Genomic DNA, 27,876 nt, shown 5'->3' with positions numbered 1-27,876 from the left:
ATTTTTCTGTCAAAATCAGGTACATACATAATTGGTGAAACATTAGCCTGGTTCTGTTTCTTCTGTGATAGCATAAAAATAAGTCATCTTCATCCTAAGACAGGAAAATTCTTAGCAAATGTGTTTTAGTTTAACCTCAAAAATGTCTCTTCTACCAAGGCTGATTCATGTCGAGGTTTGACAGAAAACAGCAAATTTCTGTAAAGCAATTCTCTTTCAATAAAAAATAAAAATATATTTTTAAGGGTCTCTTTAACAGTCCCTCCTCATGAAGAGACCCCCACCTTGGCCACAAAGTCTGTGCCCCCAGCTGCCCAGCAGTGCCCACAGAGCCCGCGCCGGGCTACAGAGGGCTGGCAGGTGTGGAGAGGGTGACTGAGGCCACACCCAAGCGACCCCTGCGGAGGCCCCTGGCTGGCCATGCCTGTGGGCAGCTCTGGAGAAGGGCCCCAGCACGCCCGAGCCCTCAGAAGAAAGACAGCTGGTCTCTCCCCCAGAGGACAAAGATGACAAAGGAACACAAAGTGGGGGGTGGGGGGTGGGAGGCAAGCCGGCACCACCCCCAGAGGCGTGGTGCTCAGACCCCCAGGAACGTTCCTATTCCACCCCCAGACTGACTCTTCCCGAAGCCAACCTCCTATCTGCTCTGCATCTCTCCCGCTTCCCTTGGCTTCATCCGCGTCCCTGCAGCTCCCCACACAGGCCTGGGTAAGCACCAGCAGCCAGGCTCCTCCCCGGGGAGGCGGGGAGACCAGCTGCCCAGGCTTCCAGCCTCTCTTGGTGCCTGGCCCCTTTCTCTCTCCTGCTCCTGTGGGGTTAGAAGGCTCCAGGCCTTCGACACCCAACCCCTGGCTCCTGGGAGAAGTCTCTGGAGCCACCACCGTGAGGAAGAAGTAGAAGGGGGAGGAAGACCCCGCCCTGTGGGGGGAGCCAGGGTGACAGCCTGGCAGCACTGAGGGACACTCCTGCCACGGGAATGGGCTGCGTGACTCACCATCACTCCCCTAGGCCTTCCAAGGGCAAGGACACACCCCAGTACAGGCTCGGCTGACTCAAGGCAGGAACCGAATCATACAGAGCAGTGGAGAGGGGTCTTCAAACCTGAGTCATAGATGCCCAGCTCCTGTCCCTAGAAGGACACATACCCGACCAGTGGTGTTACCACCGCTGACTGTTCCCCTGGCAACACCACTGCCAGCTGGCCCAGGAGAGGCATCTTGGGGCATCCTCTTCATAGCCTTCTTAGAAGTGGGGGGCCTTGAGAAGCAGTGCACCCAGCCCTTTACCTTACTGACGGGCAGACTGACCTGCAAGAGGGGCCCTACTCCTGACCCCCACTGACAGGGCACACAGGGAAGACAGGCTGAGAGTCACCATCTGGCTGCCAGACAGGCCAGGGTTCCAGGGTTCCTTCACCTTTCTGAATCTCAATCTCCGTGTCCGTGACAAGGTGGTGATAACAAACCATTCTTAGATTCTGCTGTGTTTGTGTTCAGTATGTTGGAAGCACTCAAAGGGAAAAGTGGGTGCTCTTCCCCTCACCCCCACCACCTGTGCCACTGCCTGCCAGAGGGCACGGATAGCACCGGCCAGGCCCTCAAGCACACCCCGAGAAGGGGGCTTGTGTGGGTTTACAGAACAGCTATGGAATAAACTATGAGTTCCTTGGGGGCTTCCCTCGTGGCTCAGATGGTGAAGAATCTGCGGGAGACCCGGATTCAATCTCTGGGTCAGGAAGATCCCCTGGAAAAGGGAATGGCTACCCACTCCAGTATTCTTGCCTGGCAAATCCCTCGGAGGCTAAGCCCATAAGAATGGGGCAGTGAAAGTGGCAGGTCAAGGCTCTGGCCCTTCACACTCCTGAAATAGACTGTGAGCCACACTGAGGTGGGGGTGGGGGCAGGTGCAGGGTGCAGGCCAGAGGGCCAGCGGCTCTGGGGTGCTCAGCCCAGGAGTGTGGGGTGGCGCACAGACTCAAAGGTGGCACCTCAAATCTCTGAGCCCCTCTGCAGGCTCCTTCAGCCCCTCTCTCCCCAGCCTCAGCCCAGGAATCCTGGGGGGTCCCAGTCTTGCACCACTGTCCCAAGCAAAAGTCTCAACCACTGAGCCATAAAAGGAAACCCACCAGTAGAGGCCACAGCCAAAGCTGACTTCCCACACCCCACAGGGGACGCCTCAGGTTACAGGTTTGACTCCACTGCTCCAGCTACCAAGGTGGCCAGCACCCGATCAAGGCCAGGAGCAGGAGGAAACACTGAGCAGCAAGGGTGTGGGCAGGGCTCCTCCTCCTTGTCCTACACCCCCACCCCGGTCCGGTCCCTGGGGGTGGGGCAGACTTTCAGGGTGACTAGGATGAGCACCAGACCAGCCCCCATCTGTCCTCTGCCTGCCCTCAGCCAACACCAAGCCCGAAACCCACAGGACAGAGGGGCAGGGTCTGAGAGGGGAGCAGCCGAGTGACAGTGGGAGAAACAGAGCCGGGAAAGAAGAAAGGAGAAGGACAAGGAGGCGGAGAAGACAGAAAGGGAGAGCATCACAAAGGGAAAGCAGCAAGCACAAAGCCATAGTCAGAAGAGAAAAGCGATCCTAATCCCAAACCGGCAAAAAATAAAACCCAAATCAATTTTCTCAGCGGCTCTGACCTGTCCAGTGCTGAAAAGGCCTCCTGAGGCTCCCTGTTCCCCCAAAGGGCCACCTGGTACCCCTGCCCTAAACACACCCCCACAGTTCCCACACAGGAGGATTTTAATCACAATTAGACTGGGCCTAATCCAGTTAGTTCCCAAAGGGCGGAGGGTGGGGAGGGGATTCTTTCACACCATTCTTTCCAACCCTGGAAGCCGCTGGCTGCCCCAGGTGCAGTGTGAGCCCAAGTGAGTCCTCACGGAGGCCAAGAATGTGCCGCTAAGAAATGCACCATAAAAAAGGCTGAGCACCAAAGAATCGATGCTTTTGAACAGTGGTGTTGGAGAGGACTCTTGAGAGTCCCTTGGACTGTAAGATCAAAGCAGTTAATCCTAAAGGAAATCAACTTTGAATATTCATTGGAAGGACTGACGCTGAAGCTGAAGCTCCAATACTTTGGCCACCTCATGCAAAGAGCCAACCCATTGGAAAAGACCCTGATGCTGAGAAAGACTGAAGGCAGAAGAGAAGGGGGTGACAGAGGAGGAGATGGTTGGATGGCATCACCAACTCAATGGACATCAACCTGAGCAAGCTCCAGGAGATGGTAAAGGACAGGGAAGCCTGGCGTGCTGCAGTTCATGGGGTCACAAAGAGTTAGACACGACTGAGTGACTGAACAACAAAGAAATGCACCCAGGCCGCCTCAAATGAGAGCCCTGCGCCTACAGGCTCTTGCTGTCTCATGACAGGATCCTGGGGATGTTAGCCACCAAAGCCAACTTCTGCTTCCCACCACATATTCAAACCCCTTGGCACAAAGACAACTGTTTTGCAAAAAATTCCCAAATTGCCTTTTTCCAAGGTTGCTCAGGGAGAAGGCGGAAGGAAGCCCAGAGCCCGGTCCTCTCTCAAGCCCAGGCAGCCTCTCATGTGGAGCCACACGAGGCCCCAAAGAGGTGAGAGGGAGGGCAGCAAAGTTCTCCTGAGAAAGGGTGGGAGCCTGCGGGAGCTGACTGGGGCTGTGGTCTCCCTACCCCTAGATCAGCAGACCTACCCATCCAGGTAGGGCCTGCCACCCACTTTTACAGCACAGGTGTGCTTCAAGGCGCCTCACCCAGGGACAACCACTGTCTCCAGTCCTTGCTTGGTGGCCATCACCTTTGGACACACGGCAGCCAGTTGCCAGGCTGGGACCAGATGAGGCTGGGGGCCTGCAGAGCCAGCTCCACCTGCTGCGCCCTTGCAGGGGCCCCCTACGAGGATGTCCCAAGGAGGCCCTGGGAGAGGAAGATGAGGGATTCGAGTAGGAGAGCAACTTCCCCAAGTGCAAACCTGGGGACCAGGCAGACACGTAACAGACCTCTGTTGTCAGGGAGGCCAGGCTCTGGGCTGAACAACAGCCCACGTGACCCAGAAGACCCTACAGCATCCCTGGCAATAGCATTCCACCAGGGTCCTGGTGACACTATGAAAGAAAGTTCTGGGAGAAGGAGGGCGGGTTTCTGCCCACCTAGTGAGGAAGGACAGCAAAGACAGACAGACACCTCAATGCGGGAGACCCGGGTTCGATCCCTGGGTCGGGAAGATCCCCTGGAGAAGGAAGTGGCAATGTACTACAGTATTCTTGCCTGGGAAATCCCATGGACAGAGGAGCCTGGTGGGCTGCAGTCCATGGGGTCACAAAGAGTCGGACATGACTTAGCAACTAACACTTTCAATTTCACTTTCTAGTGGGATGATGTATGAATCTCTGTTGTGACAAATGGCAAGGAAGAGCCACCGCTGACCTTCCCCCAATCCCTCAAACCCTACATAACTGCTTCTTCTTCCACAGGGCCCTTTGGTCCCTCCACGGCACCCCGGAGTTTGTTAGGGCCTGGACACCGCTTGCTGAAATGGGCATATCCTACGAGGACACAAGACTGGGAGTGGGGAGGCAGTGCCCCACAGCATGTGCTGAGCTGTGCAAACCAGGCACGTTGCCACACACGCATACACCGTGTCCTCCTCTGCTATCCACATGCTTCTCAGACCAGAGGCCTGTAGGAAAGCTGACGGTCTCTTCCAGGAAACATCCCCTGGCTGGCCCAGTCATGACAGTTTCCTCTTGCCCACTCCCCAACCTAACTTCCTGCCTGTGGCACCCTGGACTTTTGCTGGGCTGGGCTTGTCTGAGACTCCCAAGGCTTGAGATGAACCAAACACCCTTTCTGAGGCAGTCCCACAGCTAGCACCATCCTTGTGCGGGGACACCACCTGTCTACTCCCAGGCATAGCATCCAGCACAGTGAGGAGAGCTGGACAGACACAGACAAACAGCAGCAGGATCACCTGGGGCCCAGTGCAGTCATGGATGACGTTGTTAGCATTCTTCCAGGAGCCAAGTCTCAGAGACCCTCCTATGTCCCCACAGACTTGCATGAGGTGAATTAGGCACTAAGACTCTGGGATCAAACTGCCTAGACACATGTCCCAGTCCTGCCACTCATCAGCCAGCCATCTTGGGCAAACTGATCACCTCTCTGAATATCAGTGTCTTCATCAATAAAATGAGAATGAAAAGAGTTAGGTAAGATAACGTGTATTATGCACAGGGACAGGGCCTGGCAGACAGAACACTCCAGAAAACTGTCAGCCATTCTTGGGAGTATCAGACCCTACAACACCAAGGCCTGAAGCCTGGAGGGATGGCATCAGTTCCTGGCTGGGGTGGGAAAATGATTCTGAAAGTCCCAGCAGAGGGGATCCTGACAGGAGGCTAGGAGCACAGCTGCTGAAGCTGTGAGTAAGGCCAGCTGGGCAGGGCCAGAAGCATCTCAAAACGATCCCCCTCTGGGACTTTCCTGGTGGCTTACTGGAAGAGAATCTGCCTGCCAAAGCAGAGGACATGGTTTCGATCCCTGATTCGGGAAGATCCCACATGTACAGGGCAGCTAAGCCTGTGCACCACAACCATTGAAGCCGCAACTACTGAAGCCAACTACTGAACCCTAGAATCCGTGCTCTGCAATAAGAGAAACCATCGCAATGAGAAGCCTGAGCACCACGAGAGAGTAGCCTCCACCCGTCGCAACTAGAGAAAAAGCTCGCATAGCCATGAAGACCCAGCATAGAGAAAAATAAATAATTTTAAAACTGTCCCCAAATCCTGCTATTTGCATTTCATTTCAAAAAAACAAACTGCCCACTTCTGGCAGTTCAGAAGGTTACTTGAGTTGCTCAGGTTCTTTTTCAGGAGAGGGGCGGCCTGGAGAGACACGGTAAAACCACTAGCGGGGACTCCATTGTACGAGGTGGCCAGCCCTCCACATGCTTCCTCATGTGTCAACTCAGTAAACGAGAGGCCCTGCACAGGGTGATCTGACCGGTCTGAAGGCAGTAGGTGAAGGGGTGGCAGTTGCTAAATGAGAAAGTACCTGGTCTGCCAGGCAGCCCCACCCAGCCTCAAATCCAGCTCCACAGCACCAGCTCCAACAGGCCAGCCCCACCCATGGAGCAACACAGGGACCTCATGGCATGTGGATTCAACACCCCAATACTCCACTCTGACAAAGACAGGACGAGGAGAGCACTGGGAGTCCCAGAGGCTCCTAACATTTTTCACTGGATCCAGAGCCCCGAGAGCAGGGCTGGGAAAGAAGACTCCCACTGCATACCCCCTCAAGCTAATCAAGCCTTTGTTTTTTGTTTCCTACGATTTACTTTTAATTGAAGGATAATTACTTTATGATATTATGTTGGTTTCTGCCACACATCAACATGCATCAGCCATAAGTATACATATGTTCCCTCCCTCTGGAACCTCCCTCCCACAAGCCTTTCTTTTCATTTATATAACTGTCACTATCACTTCTGCCCGCCAGGCGGCCAGGGACCACACGTGTACTTGGCAGAAAGTCAGGAGGGGAGATGATTCTGGTCTCTGTTATAATTTCCCATCCTGATCAAGTCATGTGACTTTTGACCACTAACTCCAGGTCCTGACTTTCTTACACGGATAAGGCTTGAGGGACTGGGTCTCCATGTGGAGGGGTGGCTGTGTCCACTTAGGAGTGAAGATATGGGGTGTCAATGAACCAGTTAGGCCTGGAAGGGATCACAAACAAGAGATCAGTAGGAGGCAGTCCCCTGCCCCAGATACTTGGCAGGTAGACCTCCAGTTCCTGCCGAAGGGACAGCAGAGGTGCTAAGGGTGGTGTGGAGACTGGAATGACGGCATTGGGAGTGGAAGCTGCCTTGGGAGAGAGTCACTGAGTGTGAGGGAGGCCAAGACGGATCAGGCCAAGTGGTCAGAGGCTTAGAGAAAGAAGAGGCCCAGCTCCCCAGGAAGGAGGAGCCTGCTTCTCTGGGGCCCCCAAAGAATAGCAACAGCTACAGGGACACTGACCACAGCTCTTCCTGTTTTATGAGTGCCTGCTGTGTTCCAGGCTTCATGCCAAGCACTATCTATCACTTTGAGCAACAGGGCCAGGAAGACAGGCACGAAGAGAGGGCAGGACACTAGGCCTGGCCCACAAATGGCAGAGATGGCCTGGACAAAGCCAGATTACAAGACAAGGAGAGGTCTGCCTAGGAAGGGATATAGGTCCAGGGAAGCACAAAGGCCGGAGCCCAGGGCCTCTGCTTAGGCTGATGAGGGGCAATTGGGGAGACAGCTAGGCAGAAGCAGAGAGAGGGCTGAGACCCACTCAGGGGCTGACTGAGCTCCCGGGGCCCAAGACAGGCCATGTGCTGAGGTCTCCTGGTCCTGGCCCTCCTGTGCAGGGGCTGCTGCTGCTGCTGCTGCTAAGTCACTTCAGTCGTGTCCGACTCTGTGTGACCCCATAGACGGATGCCCACCAGGCTCCCCTGTCCCTGGGATTCTCCAGGCAAGAACACTAGAGTGGGTTGCCATTTCCTTCTCCAATGTGTGAAAGAGAAAAGTGAAAATGAAGTCGCTCAGTCGTGTCCGACCCCTAGCGACCCCACGGACTGCAGCCTACCAGGCTCCTCTATCCATGGGATTTTCCAGGCAATAGTACTGGAGCGGCTTGCCATTGCCTTCTCCGTGTGCAGGGGCAGAGGCTACAAACAGAAAGCTTTATAGCCTCACTAGAGCCATCACTCATAGTATAGGTACGATGTGCTAGAGGGTGTGGTTGTCCCACCTTGGAAGCAGGAGAGGACCTGCCTAGTTAGGTGGGGACTTGGTCACTGGAGTGGGGAGGGGGGTGGCAAGAACAGGAAGCTGCTGGGGTGGGGGCCTCATCGAATCCATGTCCCCCTTGAGGGCCAACCTAGCACCAAATTCTGAAGATCCCAAGCCAACATCTCTAGCCATGCTCACCCAAAAAACCTAAAGGGGAACAATAGGGGAATCTGTTCTGGGTCTGCCCCTTTCTCAGTCCACAACAGGGACCACTGAGGCCCTATATTCAAGAGCAGGTGCTCTGAAAGTTGTTGCAGTCAGAAGTTCCCCCAAGTCACTTATCAGACACAGCACCTGTGGGAAAAGGCTAAGAGCCAGTCCTGCTTAAGCCAATGATACCTGGGCCCATGAACTCCAGCCTCCTACTCCATCCCTGTCTCACTCACAGCTCTAGAGTACCACACAGGGTGGTCGGAGCTCAGCCCTGGCTCATAAGGCCAAAACCTTGGTATTAAGAAGAGGCCTCAGATGGCCCCTTGCCCACCCAGGCTGCACCCTGACCCAAGCAGGAGTGAACGGGCCAAGATGGTGCTGAAGGAGAGAATGAAGATTGTCACTGCTCACTTCCTTAGCTCCATCTCCCCTCAGAAGAGCCACCCTTTTCCTGAAGGCCTTGGAGAATCCCCTGCCAGGGGCTCCAGAAGGGCCTCCCAATCCCAATCCACTGCTGGGTTCGTAAGCAAAGAAGCTGTGCCTGAGACCCAGCCTCACCAGCCCAGCCCTGAGATCTTCCAGACCCATCCTCATGATCCCTCCCAAGACCAACCTGGGGAGATGACCCCCTCTATCACTCCTGGTGCCACTGGGAAAGACATAAGGGAGCTGGGCCCAGGTTCCTGCTCAAGACACTTGCAGACTCTGTGCCCTAAGCAAGTCCTGTGGCCTCTCCAGGCCTGTGCCAGGCCCTGTACCACTTTCTCTACATGCATGACTCCATTCCAAGCTCATATCAACTTCTTATCTTAACAACCCTTGAGCAGAGGAACCTGATTTTTGAGAGTCCAAGATCTAGTCCAAGGTCACAGAGCTGGCAAATGCAGGCCAAAGATTAGAGCTACAACTGCAGGACTCTGGGCTCAGGCTCATAATTGTAATGTCTGTAAAATGAGAAGATCCTCAGCTGTATTCTAACCTCCAGAAGCCACTCTCCTTGCCATGCTCTACCTCTCCAAGGGGTCGCTGGCAGAGGCTGCAGCAAGGACAGCCTCCCAGCAAGGACACAGTCAAGGGATTTGAGGTATCGGGCATGGTCCTGGGCCCAAAACCGTACGATCTCAGCCAGAACTACATAGCTTGGTCAGCCACCCTCAAGACTCCGGGGACTCCAACTGTATCAGTGAGGTCTTAACCAGGCCCACAGAGAGTCTATGGTGTGACGTGGCTAGATGGCTGGCCCGCCCTCTGCCCAGGAAACAGGGTGGGTCAGGTCGGAGGCAGGGCCTGCCCCTTTCAACATCGGTCTGGTTGACTCATCTGGAGTCCATGAGTAGCTTCCTGCCCACAGGGGCAATGGCTGTCAGGCTTGCCCACCAGTCAGCCCTGGGAGACTGTCACCACTCCAGCCTGGGCAGGCAGGGGCCTCAGGAGAATTAGTCCCGCCCCAAGCTTTTGTAGGGACTCAGCCTCAGGCAGAAAGTAAGTGAAACCCATTCCAGTCAGAAGAGTTTCTCATAGAAGGAGCAGCCAAGCTGAATGCGGGTCCCCCTTGGGCCCAAACTCACAGGCCCAGCCAGAAACCCAGAGTCAGGAGTTACTCCCTCCTTGCTTCCGGGTACAGCAGGCTCTACCCACAGCTGACTACACCCCTTGCTCCCTAGGACATTCTGAGCTTAGCTAAGCTAAGCCTCAGTTTCCCCATCTGTGAAGCAGGAGGGACCAGGAGCCCAACCTTACACACGAGTAAGAGGAGGAAACGGTAATGCTTAGCCTGAGAAGCTTCACAGAGGCCCCAGGCATAGCCGGTATCCACAGGTCTCTGTTGGGCCCCCGCCCACGAGGGAGCGCGGGGTCACTGACCTTCAGGGCACACTTCTGCCCAGTGCGCCGATGGAAGCACTCCAGCACCTTGCCGTTCACACCCAAGCCCAGCACCTGCTTGGACAACTGGTAGTCATCGGTCACTGCGTACTTCTTGGGCTCCCGCCGCCCCCCGAGGGCGGGAGCGCCGGCGGAACAAGGTCCGCAGGGTGCACCTGACGGGGGCGCAGGGCCCCCCTGCTCCTCTGCTGTCTCCACGTCCATGGCCCCGCGGGGCGCGCAGAGGCGGCCCCAGCCTGGCGCGTCCGGGGCCACCTGGGAAAGAGACGAAGAGTGAGTTCCGCTCAGACTCCTTCAATACACTCCAGCCATGGACGCCCTAAGCCGGACTGGGCTTCGGGCCGGGGACTGGGCTGGGAATGAGGAACGAGTTGCTGGAGAGGACGGACCCGCGGCAGGGGGCGGTGGTCACGCAAGCCGGGCACCAGGCGAGTCTTGCCCCGGCCACCAGTCAAGAGGGGAAAGCGCCGCGAGGTCCCGGGATCGGGAGGTGGAGGGGGGCCCTGTGAGGGCGTACCTGACGAGGGCGGACCTGACGGCAGCTCACGGGGTGTGGTTGCCGGTAAGCGGCAGGGACAGGGGTCGCCAGAGGCCGCGGCCCTGAGCGCCCAGAGCCGCGAGTCGTGCCGCCGCCCGCCCACGTGACCACTCCCCTCCCCCGCGCGTCCCCGACTACAAGCCGGGCTGGGTCAGCTTTAAAGGGCCAGGCTGGCCCAGGCAGGACGGGGCGGGGCCGGACCCGCCTAGAGAGGCGGCAGAAATAGGGGGCGTGGCTTCTCGAGGGGGCGGAAACCTCCTAGGCTCCGCCCTCCGCCGGGGAACCCCCAGCGCTAGAGCAGACGGCTGCCGGGTGGGCTGTGCGAGCAGCAAATTGTACAAGCCACCAAGGAAGTGGCAGCACAGAAAATCTTCTCTTGGAGCCCCAGTTAGCCCCTGGAATCGGGTGCTTTCTCTGGAAACTCCCAAAAGGCCCTCCAGTACAATGTGTAAGGTTTGCAACTTAGTGGTGGCCCACTGCCAGTCTATCTAAAGTCTTAATTTTTGTCAACAGGGAGAATGAAATGGAATTTTGTTGAGATTCGCGTCTCTCTGGTTCCTGATTGCTCTTGGGATCTTTCTAGCACTGGCATCTCTCCCCTTCTGTGCATCTCTTGTTCATATTCCCTTGGAAAACAGCATCCTAAGACTAGAAATCCTAAATTCCTGTTTGGTCATTTCCATCAACTTTTCACCTTATGGCTTGAGCTTTGGTGTCATATTTTAAAAGTCTCCTCCTTCCACCCTAGTGCCAGATATTCTTTATTAGTTAAGTGGTTTTCCCTTCCACTCTGAGCCCATCTTAGATTGTGTGCTTAGTCACTCAATTGTGTCCAACTCTTTGAGACCCCATGGACTGCAGCCTGCCAGGCTCCTCTGTCCATGGGGATTCTCCAGGCAAGAATACTGGAGTAGGTTGCCATGCCCTCCTCCAGGGGATCTTCCCAGCCCAGGAATCAAATCCAGGTCTCCTGCAATGCAGGTGGATTCTTTACTGTCCAAGCCACCAGGGAAGCCCCCATCTTAGATTATCTTACATATTTTGAACTCGTTTTCCCATCACAGACTGTTAACTCTTATTTCACAAATAAGGAAACTGAGGGCCCCTAAGAGGAAACACGGAGAAGGCAATGGCAGGCCACTCCAGTACTCTTGCCTGGAAAATCCCATGGATGGAGGAGCCTGGTGGGCTGCAGTCCATGGGGTCGCTAGGGGTCGGACACGACTGAGCGACTTCACTTTCACTTTTCACTTTCACACATTGGAGAAGGAAATGGCAACCCACTCCAGTGTTCTTGCCTGGAGAATCCCAGGGACAGGGGAGCCTGGTGGACTTCCATCTATGGGGTCACACAGAGTCGGACACGACTGAAGTGACTTAGCAGCAGCAGCAGCAGCAAGAGGAAACAACTTGACTAGAGCTGCAGGGTTTGTGGCTGTCTCCTTGAACAAGGCTGCACTGCTCCTGCCCTTCTATCTCACCCCACAACCCAAGTGAGGTGGCTCACTTGGAACAGGGAAGGTTGGGTTGAATTGGGGCAGGATCTCTGTGTGGGCCTCTGCTGCCATCTACAGGCCACTAGCAGGACCTGTCCCACCGTGCCCTCTGTCCCACCGGAAAGTATCTCCTGTGTATACCCAAGTATCCAAAAGTATCTTCGGGCCTGCATCTTTTAATTTCATGGCTGCAGTCACTATCAGCAGTGATTTTGGAGCCCAAGAAAATAAAATCTGCCACTGTTTCTATTTTTCCCCCATCTATTTGTCATGAAGTGATGGGACCGGATGTCATTATCTTAGTTTTTTGAATATTGAGTTTAAAGCCAGCTTTTTAATCATTACTACAAACAAGGCTAGTGGAGGTGATGGAATTCAAGTTGAGCTATTTCAAATTCTAAAATATGATGCTGTTTAAAGTGCTGCACTCCCTATGTCAGCAAATTTGGAAAACTCAGCTGTGGCCACAGGACTGGAAAAAGTCAGTTTTCATTCCAGTCCCAAAGAAAGGCAATGCCAAAGAATGTTCAAACTACTGGACAGTTGCACTAATTTCACATGCTAGAAAGGTTGTGCTCAAAATTCTTCAAGCTAGGCTTCAGCAGTATGTGAACTGAGAACTTCCAGATGTACAACCCGGGTTTAGAAAAGGCAGAGGAACCAGACATCAAAGTTCCAACACTTATTGGATCATAGAGAAAGCAAGGGAATTCCAGAAAAACATCTACTTCTGCTTCATTGACTACAAGAAAGCCTTTGACTGTGTGGATCACAACAAATTGTGGAAAATTCGTAAAGAGATGGGAATACCTGACCACCTTACCTGTCTCCTGAAAATCCTGTACATGGATCAAGAAGCAACAGTTAAAACCTTACATGGAACAATGGAACAGACTGGTTCAAAACTAAGAAAGGAGTGTGACAAGGCTGTACATTCTAAAGGAGATCAATCCTGGATGTTCATTGGAGGGACTGATGCTAAAGCTGAAACTCCAATACTTTGGCCACCTCATGCGACGAGTTGACTCACTGGAAAAGACTCTGATGCTGGGAAAGGTTGGGGGCGGGAGGAGAAGGGGACGACGGAGAATGAGATGGCTGGATGGCATCACCAACTCTGTGGACATGAGTTTGAGTTAACTCCGGGAGTTGGTGATGGACAGGGAGGCCTGGCGTGCTGTGATTCATGGGGTCGCGGAGAGTTGGACACGACTGAGCGACTGAACTGAACTGAACTGAACTGATGGAGTACATCATGCGAAATGTTGGGCTGGATGAATCACAAGTTGGAATTAAGACTGCCGAGAGAAATATCAACCACCTCAGATATGTAGATGATTTTACTCTAATGGTAGAAAGTGAAGAGGAACTAAAGAGCCTCTTAATGAGGGTGGAAGAAGAGAGTGAGAAAGCTGACTTAAAACTCAATATTCAAAAAACTAAGATCATGGCATCTGGTCCCATCACTTCATGGCAAATAGACGAGGAGAAAATAGAACAGCAGATTTTATTTTCTTGGACTCCAAAATCACTGTGGATGGGGATAGCAGCCATGAAATTTAAAAATGTTTGCTCCTTGGAAGGAAAGCTATGACAAACCTAGACAGCATATTAAAAAGCAGAGACACCACTTTGCTGACAAAGATCCATACAGTCAGACCTATGTTTTTTCCAGTAGTCATGTATGGATGTGATTGTTGGACAATAAAGAAGGCTGGGTGCTGAAAAATTGATGTTTTTGTACTGTGGTGCTGGAGAAAACTCCTGAAAGTCCCTTGGACAACAAGGAGATCAAACTCGTCAATCCTAAAGGAAATCAACCCTGAATATTAATCGGAAGGGCTGATGCTGAAATTGCAATACTTTGGCCACGTGATGCAAAGAGCCAACTCATTGGGAAAGACCCTGATGCTGGGAAAGATGGAAGGCAAAAGGAGAAGAGAGTGGCAGAAGATGAGTTGGTTAGATAGTATCACCAGCTCAGTGACCATGAATCTGAGCAAACTCAGGGAGATAGGAAGGACAGAGATGGTGCTGCAGGTGCTGCAGTTCATGGGTCGCAAAGAGATGGATATGACTTAGGGACTGAACAACAACAGAAAGCTGAGGGTGGAGCTGGCTGCTTGTTGTAGCCAAGGGCACCTCTGCATGCTGTGGCCTCTGAGCACTCTTATTTCCTAAAAACTAGAGTTAGATTACAATTGTTCCAACACTTTTATATCTTTAAATTAATCTCTTTTTATTAAATTTTAATTGCATAAGCAAACTTGCTTGTTATAATAAAACTGAACCATATAGAAATGTAAAAAGTAGGCAATGGCAATGCCTCTCCTTTCACAGTGTTCATGCCAAAGCCAATGGGTACACAGCACACACAGTCTCCACATGGGTTCCTCATAGACATGTTTTGCAACTGACTCGGGGGAGCCAGAATGCATAGTTTCCCCTCACTGCTCACATTCCAGCAAGCATCTGCCACCTGCACATTGATGGGAGGATTCAGTATTTGGGATGGCTGGGTCAGGGCAGGTGGGCTGTTGTTGTTTTAGTTACTAAGTTGTGTCTGACTTTCTGGGACTCCATAGACTGTAGCCTGCCAGGCTCCTCTGTCCATCCCAGGCAAAAATACTGGAGTGGGTTGTCATTTCCTTCTCCAGGGGATCTTCCCGACTCAGGGATTGAACCCACATCTCCTGCATTGGTGGGCAGATTTTTTACCTCTAAGCCACCAGAGAAGCCCAGCAGGTCAGTACAAGGTAGCAAACTGTGCCACACAGCCCTCCGTGAAAACTGTATGTCCAAGGGGATGGGGGCGAGAGGTTTTCAAATAACTCACTATGACCGTGGGGCCCTACGGGGTGGGGGTGGGCAGGTGAACCCCCTCTGCCCCAACACGCACACACACAGCATGTGGACTGTTCTTTGAGGAGAGGAGAGGCTGCACACATGAAAGTTTAGAGATCAAACGAACTTTACTTGAGGAAGGCACTGCTGTGTGTTCTCATGACCCACCTGTGATTGCTCTGGGTGGGGAAGGGCAGAGAGATTCTGCAATGAGAATCTCTAGGGTGCAGAGGAGGATTTTTTTCTAGAAGAAAGAATCCATGGAGATGTGGCACGTGTAACTAGGAGAGGCACTCCCACTGGGTGGCAGTGTGGGCCCAGCAGACAGGGCAGGAGGGCAGAAGGGGTCATAATTAGATGGCCTGAGGGACCCACCACACCAGGAGCAGGCAGGTACCGGGGGCAAGACAGAGGCACACCACTCTTCCCAGAATGCAGGGGAGGTTCACGGTGCCGTCAGGTTCACAGAGGACAAAAAGTGTGTGTTAGTCACTCAGTTGTGTTTGACTCTGCGACCCCATGAACTGTAGCCTGCCAGGCTCCTCTGTCTGTGGAATTCTCTAGGCAAGGATACAGGAGTGGGTGGCCATTCCCTTCTGCAGGGGATCTTCCTGACCCCAGGCATAGAACCCAGGTATCCTGCATTACAAGCGGATTCTTTATCATCTGAGCCACCAGGAAAGTCCCCTTCACAAAGGGCAGCTGGAGGGCAAAACCCTTGGTGTTTACACACAGAACTGCACAATCACTGATTTCTGTAGGGGGCGTTTTCAAGGAGACCCTGGGGTGCTCTGGTGTTGACTGGCCTGAGGACCTGAAAGTTGGACCCTGAAGGATGCCTAGGAGTTGGCTTGTCACAAGACCTAGAGAGAAAGTGTGTTGGGGTGGATGGGGTGGGGAGGCTGGACCTGTGAGATCTAGGGTGTATTTTAACCTCTCTGCCTCATTTTCATCACCTGTAAAGAGGGGACAATATGTAGTAGTTAGACAATGAAATGGGGCTGGAAATAGCTGAGGTCACCTGACACATAGTAAGCGTTTAGTACAGTAGTCACAGGCAGAGGGTAGGGGTGGAGTCTTGGGGCAGAGAGCTGAGGTTCAAAGCTGTGAAGCCCCTCTGTTTTCACAGTAATGTGGGGTAGTAGATAGTTCCTACTGGAAAAACAGCACCTTACACAAGAGCCCCATGCTGGACTTTTCCAGGAGCCCCAGCCATCAAAGTGGTAATGAGGCCTCCACACCCATGCCCATCCCAGGCAAGCAGCTTCTGGCCTATTCAGGAGGGAAAAGAGCAATGATCCCACAAGAGACTGACCCAGACTCACCCGTGAGTGTCCAGGAGCCTCCGGGGGAGGCGTGGGTCAGCGGTGGCCTGCTGCAGGGTTGGGGGCCCTGAGTGCAGCAGTGCATGCATGGGACCTTTTGAAGGAGGTCGCCATTATCTTCTTCACCTCCACCATAGTTTGGCCTCAGGTCAAATAACAGGGAGGGAACACAGCTCTGCCCATCAACAGAAAATTGGATAAAAGATTTACTGAGCATGGCCCCACCCATCAGAACAAGACCCAATTTCCCTTTCAGCCAGTCTCTCCCATCAGGAAGCTTCCATAAACCTCTTATCCTTCTCTATCAGAGGGCAGACAGAATGAAAACCACAATCACAGAAAACTAACCAATCTGATCACATGGACCACAGCCTTGTCTAACTCAGTGGAACTATGAGCCATGCTGTGTAGGGCCACCCAAGATGGCTGGGTCATAGTGGAGAGTCTGGCAAAACGGGGTCCACTGGAGAAAGGAATGGCAAACCACTTCAGTATTCTTGCCTTGAGAACCCCATGAACAGTATGAAAATGCAAAAAGATAGGACACTGAAAGATGAACTCCCCAGGTCGGTAGGTGCCCTATATGTTACTGGAGATCAGTGGAGAAATAACTCCAGAAAGAATGAAGAGACAGAGTCAGATGTGGATGTGACTGGTGATGGAAGTAAATTCCAATGCTGTAAAGAACAATATTGCATAGAAACCTGGAATGTTAGGTCCATGAATCAAGACAAATTGGAAGTGGTCAAACGAGATGGCAAGAGTGAACATCGACATTTTAGAAATCAGCGAATTAAAATGGACCGGAATGGGTGAATTTAACTCAGATGACCATTATATCTACTACTGTGGGCAGAAATCCCTTAGAAGAAATGGAGTAGCCATCATAGTCGCAAAAGAGTCCAAAATGCAGTACTTGAATGCAGTACTTGGATGCAGTCTCAAAAACGACAGAATGATCTCTGTTCGTTTCCAATGCAAACCATTCAATATCACGGTAATCCAAGCCTATGCCCCGACCAGTAATGCTGAAGAAGTTGAAGTTGAACAGTTCTTTGAAGACCTATAAGACCTTCTAGAGCTAACACCCCCCAAAAGATGTCCTTTTCTTTATAGGGGACTGGAATGCAAAAGTAGGAAGTCAAGAGATACCAGGAGTAACAGGCAAATTTGGCCTTGAAGTACAGAATGAAGGAGGGCAAAGGCTAATAGAGTTTTGCCAAGAGAACTCAGAGCAAACACCCTCTTCCAACAACACAAGAGAAGAAAGACTCTACACATGGACATCACCAGAGGGTCAATACCAAAATCAGATTGATTATATTCTTTGAAGCCAAAGATGTAGAAGCTCTACACAGTCAGCAAAAACAAGACTGGGAGCTGACTGTGGCTCATATCATGAACTCCTTATTGTCAAACTCAGACTTAAACTGAAGAAAGTAGGGAAAACCACTAGATCATTCAGTATGACCTAAATCAAATCCATTACGACTGTACAGTGGTAGTGACAAATAGATTCAAAGGATTAGATCCAATAGACAGATTGCCTGAAGAACTGTGGATGGAGGTTTGTGAAATTGTACAGGAAGCAGAGATCAAGACCATCCTCAAGCAAAAGAAATGCAAAAAGACAAAACAGTTGTCTGAGGAGGCCTTAAAAATAGCTGTGAAAAGAAGAGAAGTGCAAGTCAAAGGAGAAAAGGAAAGATACACCCATTTGAATGCAGAGTTCCAAAAAATAGCAAGGAGAAATAAGAGCCTTCCTCGGTGATCAATGCAAAGAATAGAGGAAAACAATAGAATGGGAAAGACTAGAGATCTCTTCAAAAAATTAAGAGATACCAAGGGAATATTTTATGCAAAGATGGGCTCAATAAAGGACAGAAATGTTATGGACCTAATGGAAGCAGAAGATATTAAGAAGAGGTGGCAAGAATACACAGAAGAACTATACAAAAAAGATCTTCATGACCTGGATAATCACGATGGTGTGATCACTCACCTAGAGCCAGACATCCTGTAATGCGAAGTCAAATGGACCTTAGAAAGCATCACTATGAACAAAGCTAGTGGAGGTGATGGAATTCCAGTTGAGCTATTGCAAATACTAAATACTAAATTTCAAACACTAAAAGATGATGCTGTGAAAGTGCTGCACTCAATATGCCAGCAAATTTGGAAAACTCAGCAGTTGCCACAGGGCTGGAAAAGGTCAGTTTTCATTCCAATCCCAAAGAAAGGCAATGCCAAAGCATGTTCAAACTACCAAACAATTGCAATCATCTCACACGCTAGCAAAGTTATGCTCAAAATTCTCCAAGCCAGGCTTCAACAGTGTGTGAACCATGAACCTCCAGATGTTCAAGCTGGATTTAGAAAAAAGCAGAGGAACCAGACATCAAATTGCCAACATCCGTTGGATCATCGAAAAATCGAGAGAGTTCTAGAAAAGCATCTACTTCTGCTTTATTTACTATGCCAAAGCCTTTAATTGTGTGGATCACAACAAGCTGTGGAAAATTCTTCAAGAGATGGGAATACCAGACCACCTGACCTGCCTCCTGAGAAATCTGTATGCAGGTTAAAAAGCAACAGTTAGAACTGGACACGGAACAACAGACTGGTTCCAAATCAGGAAAGGAGTACGTCAAGGCTGTATATTTTTACCCTGCTTATTAAACGTGTGTGCAGAGTACATCATGAGAAATGCTGGACTGGATGAAGCACAAGCTGGAATCAAGATTGCCAGGAGAAATATCAATAACCTCAGATATGCAGATGACACCACAAGAACTAAAGAGCCTCCTGATGAAAGTGAAAGAGGAGAGTAAAAAAGTTGGCTTAAAGCTCAACATTCAGAAAACTAAGATCATGGCATCTGGTCCCGTCACTTCATGGCAAATAGATGGGGGAATGATGGAAACAGTGACAGACGTTATTTTGGGGGAGCTCCAAAATCACTGCAGATGGTGACTGCAGCCGTGAAATTAAAAGACGCTTGCTCCTTGGAAGAAAAGTTATGACCAACCTAGACAGCATATTAAAAAGCAGAGACATTACTTTGCCAACAAAGGTCTGTCTCGTCAGGGTATGGTTTTTTCAGTGGTCATGTATGGATGTGAGAGTTGGGCTATAAAGAAGGCTGAGCACAGAAGAATTGATGCTTTTGAACTGTGGTGTCGGAGAAGACTCTTGAGAGTTCTTTGGACAGCAAGGAGATCCAACCAGTCCATCTTAAAGGAAATCAGTCCCGAATATTTATTGGAAGGACTGATGCTGAAGCTGAAACTCCAATACTTTGGCTACCTGATGCAAAGAACTGACTCATTTAAAAAGACCCTGATGCTGGGAATGATTGAATGTGGGAGGAGAAGGGGACAACAGAGGATGAGATGGTTGGACGGCATCACCGACTTGATGGACATGAGTTTGGGCAAGCTCTGGGAGTTGGTGATAGACAGGGAAGCCTGGCGTGCTGCAGTCCATGGGGTGGCAAAGAGTCGGACACGACTGAGTGACTCAACTTAACTGAAGTGGGGCTGAAATTCAAGTTCCCTTCAGGAAATTGACAAAAAAGTGGGTTTCATGGAGTCATTTCTCATGTGAGCCAGTTATTTTTGTCATGTGGTCCTGCTTCACAGGCTTTTGCTTTTGGATCCCTCAGTCTTCCATCCCCTCCCAGGCAGGACAAGCTCAGCCCTGTCTGCCCTGGGGAAAGCCTGGATACTACCATTTATGCCTCTGGACACTGCCAGGAGCCTGTCATCCCTGCTAGGGGACCTGAAGTTTACCTTCTTTCCAGGGAACTTGGGTGGTACACGCCAAGAAGGTGGGGTGAACCCTACCACTGCTCTAATTCTCTCATCTCCTGGCCCAAGGGCTTCAAGGATGTGTGTGCAGCCCCTTTAAGGATGCTCCCTGGTAGGTCCAGTGAATGGGAAAAAGTGGAAAGGATCATGGTAGGGTCATGTTTCCTGGGACTCAGCAATAATGGGAGCAATACCAGCTATTGAGAATCACATGTATCAGGTGCTCCGTGTAGATGGGAGAGGCTGTCACTACTCCTCCTCTCTACTTTATCCCCTAGCTTCAGTTTATCTCTGGGTGTTTGGAGCTCCAGGTCTCTCTCCCATATTTTTAGGGGGCCCACCAAGCCAGAGACACATGTGAACTGTCCTGTGGGGTGAGCTGGGAGCTCTTTATCCTTGCCTGTCTCCTCAAGTTGGTAGTCAATTCCTCCCTGATTGGAGGACTGGCCAGAGGCCAGCTTAGGGCCGAGACTGGATGGCCCCGCAGAGTGCAAAGGTTGGGATGGCGCCTTCTTCCCCGACTCCCAGGGGAAACCTTCTAGCCTGGATCCTATTGGCTGCAGTGGCCGCAGGCTTGACCTCCGTGAACCTGCTCGGATCTGGATACTCCCTCTGAACCCCTTTTCTCCCCTAATGTTTCTCTCCAAACCACAACCCACGCCACTCGCCCCCCCACACAGGGTCCACGGGTCCAAGTGCAGCCCATAGGGGGCGCCTGCACACCAGCACACCGCCTTGGAGGAGCCACTAGCTGGGCGGACAGACCCGTGGCCGCACCCTCGTGCTGCCACCGGTCCTATCCAGAGATAAGCGGGCCTGTCGCTAACGAAGCGGAGTGCCCCGAAGGAAATCTGAGCTCAGATAGGTAGAGCACCGGCCTCTCCCCAGGCCTATTCAACTTGGTTTTCACTGGTTGGTCTCTAGGTCACGCCCAACCCCCTTGGCTCACGTCAGCCTCGAATCCAAGCACTCTAATTGGCCCTCCTTGACCACTCGGCCCCACCTCCTGGGCTGCGACTGGTCGGCGCGCAGGGCCCCGCCCCATTTTCCTGGAAAGTTCTTGGAAATCTGTCAAAGGTGTTTCCTTTAGCTGCCCTCGGCTTCAGACTAAGGGAGCCGGCGCCCCCCACCCGCACCCCTCGCCGCCCGACCGCATAGCCGGCGGTTCTAGGAAGACGTTGCTTCCGGGAAGGGCTGGGACACAGAGAACAAAAGATTAGGCTGTTCGCCCCGCCCCGTCCTCCAGGCCCGCCCCCCGCGCCCTTCCGGCGCGCCCGCGACGCCACCTCTCAGTCCCGGCCCGCCGCCCGTGCACCCCGGGAGCCTGCCCTGCGAGCGCGCCCCGCGCCCACTGGCTCACTCCAGCCGCCGCCGTCAGGCCGAGCCTCAGCTCCGGAGCAACAGCTGCCGGGACATGGTCCTCTGCGTTCAGGGGTAAGCGCGGCTCTCTGCCCCAGCCCAGCTCCGCGCCGGGACGCGGCGGAGAACTGGCCTCGTGCTAGCCACCGAGTATTAAGAGGGCTTGATTGGTCGGAGAAAGACCTCGGGAGTGTGATAACAAAGAAAGGTGACAACATCGTCACCACCTCTACTGGCACTCTGGGTACGGAAGCTGGGGGTCAGCTAGCGACAGGAGAAACACAGGGTGGGCTAAGCTTGGGGAGCTTCAGGCAGCGCCTCCTCCCAGACGTGGCTCACTTGCCCAGCCGTTCTGGATCGGGAGCGCTCTACCCTGGCCTGCCAGCCCTATAACCTACTGTGACTGTGGGCTAGCCCTTGCTCTTTTCTGTCCTGTCATCCACTCTCCTGCCTCAGGCTAGCAGTTAGGCTCTTCTTGGGAAATCAATCTGAGATCCTTACCTCTACCCAGGTTTGCATCTGCTGAACAAGCAGCTCTTGGAAGAGACTAGGTTTGACCCAGTTCTGTCTGAGGCACACCCTCACAATGGCCTCATCCCTACTCTTAGTCCAATATGGGGTCCCAATGTGAAAAGTGCCTTGGCTCCTGCCTCCCTTCTCCAAGTTTCCCAAAAACTTGCAGGGGTGGGGTGGGGGCTTAATAGACAGTCTTGGCTTCAGCTGAGCATTCTTAACACATTCCTTCTGACCAGAGCCTCAGCGTCCCCTTCAACCAAGGGTTTGATGCTCTCCAAACTCATCTGACAGGAGCTCAGAAGCTCCAGGGTGAGTGAAAGGAGATGTGAGTGGGTGCACCACAGCCAGAGAGAACTAGGTGGCCCAGTGACTGCTATTATCAAAACTGGTATGGTACCAAGAGAGGAAGGGTGGAAGGTGGGGCAAGGCTGAAGTGCCCCCCAGCTCTGAGCAGTCCTGTTTCCAGCACCTGGAGGTGCTAGGAAGACTGTACATGCTTCAGTTTCTCCCTGATCATCTCCAGCATCTCCCTTTCTCCTCTCTGCACTTTGGGACTCCCGAACACCTTCCCCCACACTTCTGCCTTTGTTCACAGGACCCCAGCCAATTCTGGGGTCTCACACTCTCTCACTTTGCTCCATCTGAAGGCCCCCGTGGAATATCAGTGCATCAGGCTTGTCAGGGAGCAAGACCAGCTAGTGCTCTCCTGAGCCTGGGAGCAGGAATTCCCAACCGTAGGTTTTGGGTGTCAGCTTTGCTGAGGGCTACCTGCTCAGGGTTGAGTTTGCTTCCCTAGTTTATGTCCCCAAACAGAATGCACAGGCTGGGCTGCACAGCAGGCACCCTCACATACTGGCCACCTACACCTGGAGCACCACAGCCATGACACAATGACACAGCTGTGGACACACCCCTGCCCAGATATATAGTCACTCACCAGGAGCTTGTGGTGACCTTACAACCACTCACACATCCAGATATCATATCATCATCCCTAGAGGTCCCTACACCCACATATGCTAAGCTGTTTGGACATGACCACCCCCAGAGACTCTGTCTGGTCTGACTGGCTAGCCTACTCCTATAGTCCTAGAAGGCTCCCTGGCCTGAGCTGAGCTCTGGGTCCCAGTAGGGAGGTCCTCAGCCAGTTGCTTGGATCTCAGCCTCCAGTTCTTCTAGAGGGAGTCCAGAGCTGCCTCTGTGCAGCCAGAGTGGGGGAGGAGAAGTGTCACCAGGCTATGGTGTGCCAGGGTCTTATGGTCCCTTCTTCTCATGAGCAGTTGCCAGCCCCTGATTTGTTAACATCTTCTAAGAGTCACCTATAACTTACATTGTCAGATCTGGTTCCTCTCCCTGGCTCCTGCCGCCAGCTCCTGCCTACCTCTTCCTGCCACGTAAGCAATACCTGGCAGTGTTTCCCCATGTCGTCATCTCAGCCTGCGGTGCCTTCGCCGCTTCTCGAAGTCTCTGGCCTGAGTCTTGGCTCAGGAGCAGGCTGACCCTGACTCCCCCGTAACATCCTTTGCTTTTTGATGACTTTGGGTTATGAGCACTCCTTTAGGGCAGGGCCCAAGGTTACGTTACCCTGATGTCTTGAGGCCTGGCAGAGAACCAGACCCAGAACTGAGATCCGAGGATTTCTTTTGTGACGAGTGGGAGAGGACTGGCAGTTTCTTCCGTGGGAACCGGGGCCATGCCTCTCACTCCCAAGAACCCCCAGGATCACTGCACTGGGTGGGCTTCTTTTAAATAGAAGCTACTATTCAGACTGGGGCCGGTTCAGCAACCCAATTCTAGTCATCTGAGAATATGGTGTGGCCCAACCCCTCAGTGTCTGGGCTGGGATGACCCCTCACTGGGGCAGTGGGGAAGTGGACCTCTAGTGAAGAGCAGTGTTTGCTTAAGATCACGGTGTCTGGTAGGGCAGGCTTGTTGGGTTGGGATCTGGAATGTGGGATGAGCAGCCTGCCCTTTGGTGGGAGCTCATACTTATGGGAGGTGGGACTTAGTGCCTTTAGAGGCCACTGTGTACCCCAGACCCTCAGCTGGGAGGAGGAGAGAACAGAATGGGAGTCTGACCTGTTTGGGGAGATAATTCTAGCCTCTAAGGCCTGGCCAGTGTAGACCAGGGTCCCTCTGACAGACACTGTTGTCCATGGGGAGGTAGCATGTGACCCATCCCTTGGCTCAACCAGGACCATGCATTTAATCAGCCACCTCTGCCAGGAAGGCACCATTGTGGGGCCTCTTTGCACTGGATCCTATCTATGTGGTGGGAACCCCAACTGGCTACTGTGAACTAGAGATGCCTACAGGGAATGATCTATGGATTTGGTTGGTACAAAACAGGAGTGATTACAGATGGCCCTTTGTCCCTGCAGATGTGAAACCTGGGGATCCAGAGGGCCCATGTATTCATTGTACTGCCCCATTCATATAAGGGACTCAAACATCCACAGGTTCCATCTCCTGGAACCATCTCCCCATGGATACTGGGTCCAACTATAATTGCTCTTTGATAAATGCAGGAGGGTGGGAAAGTCTCTTTCAGTAGAGGGTTCATATGTGGGAGAGGTCATCAAGGGGGACTTTTGTGCTGACAAGCGGGAGGTGGAATACTGGTCTCATGAGTGAGCAGAGGGGAAACGGGGGCTCACAGTGAGATAGACTGGCCCGAGGTCACTGGGGCAGAGGGGATCTCTGGAAATGGAGAGAGCACAGGGCCTCCACTCACTGCCCACGCACCTCCTTCTAGACCTTGTCCTTTGCTGGCCGTGGAGCAGATTGGGCAGCGGCCCCTGTGGGCCCAGTCCCTGGAGCTGCGCCAACCAGTTATGCAGCCTTTGCCTGCTGGCGCCTTCCTGGAGGAGGCAGTAGAGGAGTCCCCAGCCCAGCCAGAGAGGGAGCCCAAGGTGGTGGACCCCGAGGAGGACCTGCTGTGCATAGCCAAGACCTTCTCCTACCTTCGGGAATCTGGTGAGTCTGAGGAGGGAGGAAGAATTGTTCTGGGAAGTCTGATGGGGGAAGATTAGCTCTGCCTGTTGAGTCTAATTTGAGAGGCAAGCCTCTGGTCAGGAGAGTCTGATGGGAGGGAAGGGCCCCAGCCCTCCCCAGGGAGGGGTGACGAGAAGAGGCTGAGCCCTGCCGTGCCCTGGGTTGGTGCACCCAGCTACTTTCCACTGTGACCAGTTGGTTCCTCTCCTGTCCACTTGCCTAGGCTGGTACTGGGGTTCCATTACAGCCAGTGAGGCCCGGCAACACCTTCAGAAGATGCCAGAAGGTACCTTCCTGGTACGTGACAGCACCCACCCCAGCTACCTGTTCACACTGTCCGTCAAGACCACCCGCGGGCCCACCAATGTGCGCATTGAGTACACCGACTCCAGCTTCCGCCTGGACTCCAACTGCCTGTCCAGGCCACGCATCCTGGCCTTCCCAGATGTGGTGAGCCTGGTCCAGCACTACGTGGCCTCCTGTGCCGCAGACATCCGGAGTGACAATCCCGACCTTGCCACCACCCCAGCCCTGCCCACCCCGAAGGAAGATGCACCTGGTGACCCAGCCCTGCCCGCCACGGCCGTTCACCTGAAACTGGTCCAGCCCTTTGTGCGCAGGAGCAGCACCCGAAGCCTGCAGCACCTGTGCCGCCTCGTCATCAACCGTCTGGTGACCGATGTGGACTGCCTGCCACTCCCCCGGCGCATGGCTGACTACCTCCGACAATATCCCTTCCAGCTCTGACCCGGCCGAGCAGCCGCCTGGCCTCACCCAGCTGGACCCTGGAGGGGACATGGGCCCCAGCTGGACTTGGGCTCCCTCGACCCCTCCTCCAGTCATCCTGGTGCCCGTGCGCATCTGGCAGCTAGACCAGGAACGGTCTGCAGGAACAAGGCTGGGGGTGAGGGGTCAGGGGAAGTGTCACACGACTTGGAGGTCAGCGCCCCCCACTCCCATGTGACTCCATTGTGGTGGGCCATATGCGTCAAAAGAGAGGGCACTGGCAGGACCTTGTCTCAACCCTGTGGGCTGGGCCCAGTCCCCCACTCACCTGCTGCGGACTCCTGAACTGCGTAGACTTGGCCGACCATGGTTTCTCCATCCTCAGGGTGGGGCGGGCCCCTTCCTTCCAGCCAGCCAGCCTCTGTCTTGGGGGTATATCAGCCAGAGGAACTGAGGTTGATGGTGACAGTCCCCAGGCAGGGGCACAGACCAAACTGGGGGACAGCACAGTTATATAGTATTTATTTATTTATTCTCCCTGGGTTGGTCTCGGGGTGAGCCCACCCCTCCTCTCTGCCCTGAGCACTCCAGAGGCCCCAGACTGGCCCCAGCTTCTCTGGTTCCTCCCATCCCACCCTGAGATGCGCTGCTGGACCCAAGGTGGTCCTGCATGTCCTGGCACTAACCCATCCACCCGAGAAGGAGTCCTCCTCCTTGACCTCCAGCCCTGTTTTGGGAGGATAGGTGAATAAACAAGAACCTGGAGCCAACATGTTAGTGCCCAGCAGAGCCTGCCACTCACCCCCTCCAGGGCCGAGCCCTGTCTGCATAGAGCTGGTCTCGCTGGGGCACAGGCCCTGCACGAGTTGGGGGCCGGGTCAGGGAGCGGCATGGTCGTTGGAGGGCCACCGCTCCAGCTCTGCTGGGTCTGCTTCCTGCCCAAGAAAGTGCGTTCACACAAGAGAGGGAACGAAACTCCATATCCGATGAGACTATAAAATAATTATTACTTAAAACAATTTGGTAGTCTTTTTATTTTCACTGCTTTTTCTGTAATGACAATAAAATTGTACCTTTCATGTATGGAGCCCTCAGAGGGGCCTTTTTTGAGTTGTATACTATTTGTCCCCTTCGATCTTACTGTCAGCATCCCCCACTTTACATCTGGGTCAGCAGAGGCCCAGACCTGTGTGGCTGAGCCGGCCCTGCTAGGGCACCCAGTGGAGTGGAGAGGGTTCTTATTGTTGTTCAGTCACCAAATCATGTCCAGCTCTTCATGACCCCATGGACTGCAGCACACCAGGCTTCCCTGTCCCTGACCATCTCCCAGTTTGTCCAAGTTCATGCCCACTGAATCAGTGATGCCATCCAACCATCTCATCCTCTGTCATCCTCTTCTCCTTCTGCCTTCAATCTTTCCCAGCATCAGGGTCTTTTCCAGTGAGTCAGGGCTGTTTGCATCGTGTGGCTAAAGTATTGGATGCTTCAGCTTCAGCCCTTCCAAAGAGTATTCAGAGTTGATTTCATTTAAGATTGACCAGTTTGATCCCCTTGCTTTCCGAGGGACTCCCAAGAGTCTTCTCCAGCACCACAGTTCGAAAGCCTCAATTCTTCCGTGCTTTGCTTTCTTTACTCTCCAGCTCTTACATCCGTATATGACTAATGGAAAGACCATAGCCTTGACTATATGGACTATATGACTCTTGTCATCAACATGATGTCTTTGCTTTTTAACACACTGTCTAGGTTTGTCATAGTTTTCCAGCCAAGAAGCAACTGACTTCTAATTTCATGGCTGCAGTCACTATCTGCAGTGATTTTAGAGCTCAATAAGAGGAAATCTATCACTGCTTCCACCTTTTCCCCTTCTATTTGCCGTGATGGGACCAGATACCATGATGTTAGCTTTATAGTGGAAGGGGTAGGGAGAAGCCCTTGTCCACTCATTCCCTCTTTTCCCCTTGGAGGGTGGGATGCAGGGTCATTAGTGGGACTGCCTGCAGGGTCACTGCCCAGTGCCAGGTGGGGGAGGTTAGCAGAGGAGCATCAGACCTGAAAGATGCGTGAACAGGAGATGCCAACTAAATGTGGAAAATACTAGGGGTGTGGGTGCTGTGGACCACTTCTGGGGGGCAGCGTCTTTTGAGATGATGAGGCTTAACAGAGAAGTCAGGCTGGATCATCCCAAAGAGAAGGTACAGGGCCTTCAAAGGCACCAGGGCATGACCGGGTAGCTTATATTCCTAATCACAAGGAGGCCTAGGAAAGGTCATTCTGTGCAGCGCGGCAGTTGACTTGGGGATAGTGGCTGGCCACAGGGTCTGATGGGGTTCTTTCCTGGGCTGACTGGGGTTTGGGGACTCTTTCAATCAGAGTCCTGTGTACCAGAAGTAGGTGAAAGAGCAAGTAAAATGAA

General features: G+C 52.8%; 2 protein-coding genes across 3 annotated transcripts in view; one reads left to right on the top strand and one right to left on the bottom strand.

Moving 5' to 3' along the window:
• Nucleotides 1-10,529, bottom strand: part of MAPKAPK3 (MAPK activated protein kinase 3) — a 28,580-nt gene extending 18,051 nt beyond the window's left edge. For both annotated transcript variants that reach the window (XM_055413915.2, XM_088832004.1), the window contains exons 1-2: nt 10,371-10,529; nt 9,833-10,108 (exon numbers count right to left, since the gene is read on the bottom strand). In XM_055413915.2, the coding sequence (XP_055269890.1) occupies nt 9,833-10,057 (225 nt within the window). In that variant the 5' untranslated portion in view covers nt 10,058-10,108; nt 10,371-10,529. The remainder of the gene's footprint in view (nt 1-9,832; nt 10,109-10,370) is intronic.
• A 10,578-nt stretch (nt 10,530-21,107) lies between these two features.
• On the top strand, nt 21,108-26,543 carry CISH (cytokine inducible SH2 containing protein). Its single transcript, XM_055413914.2, has 3 exons — nt 21,108-21,299; nt 24,496-24,716; nt 24,958-26,543. The coding sequence occupies exons 1-3, from the start codon at nt 21,280-21,282 to the stop codon at nt 25,479-25,481; spliced, it is 765 nt and encodes a 254-aa protein (XP_055269889.2). The 5' UTR covers nt 21,108-21,279; the 3' UTR covers nt 25,482-26,543.
• The last annotated feature ends 1,333 nt before the right edge of the window (nt 26,544-27,876 follow it).

This window comes from Moschus berezovskii, chromosome 24 (assembly GCF_049115385.1).
Source record: "Moschus berezovskii isolate FMDL1 chromosome 24, NW_MosBer_1.0, whole genome shotgun sequence".
Taxonomy (NCBI): Eukaryota; Metazoa; Chordata; class Mammalia; order Artiodactyla; family Moschidae; genus Moschus; species Moschus berezovskii.
This window is presented reverse-complemented; position numbering and strand designations above follow the sequence as displayed.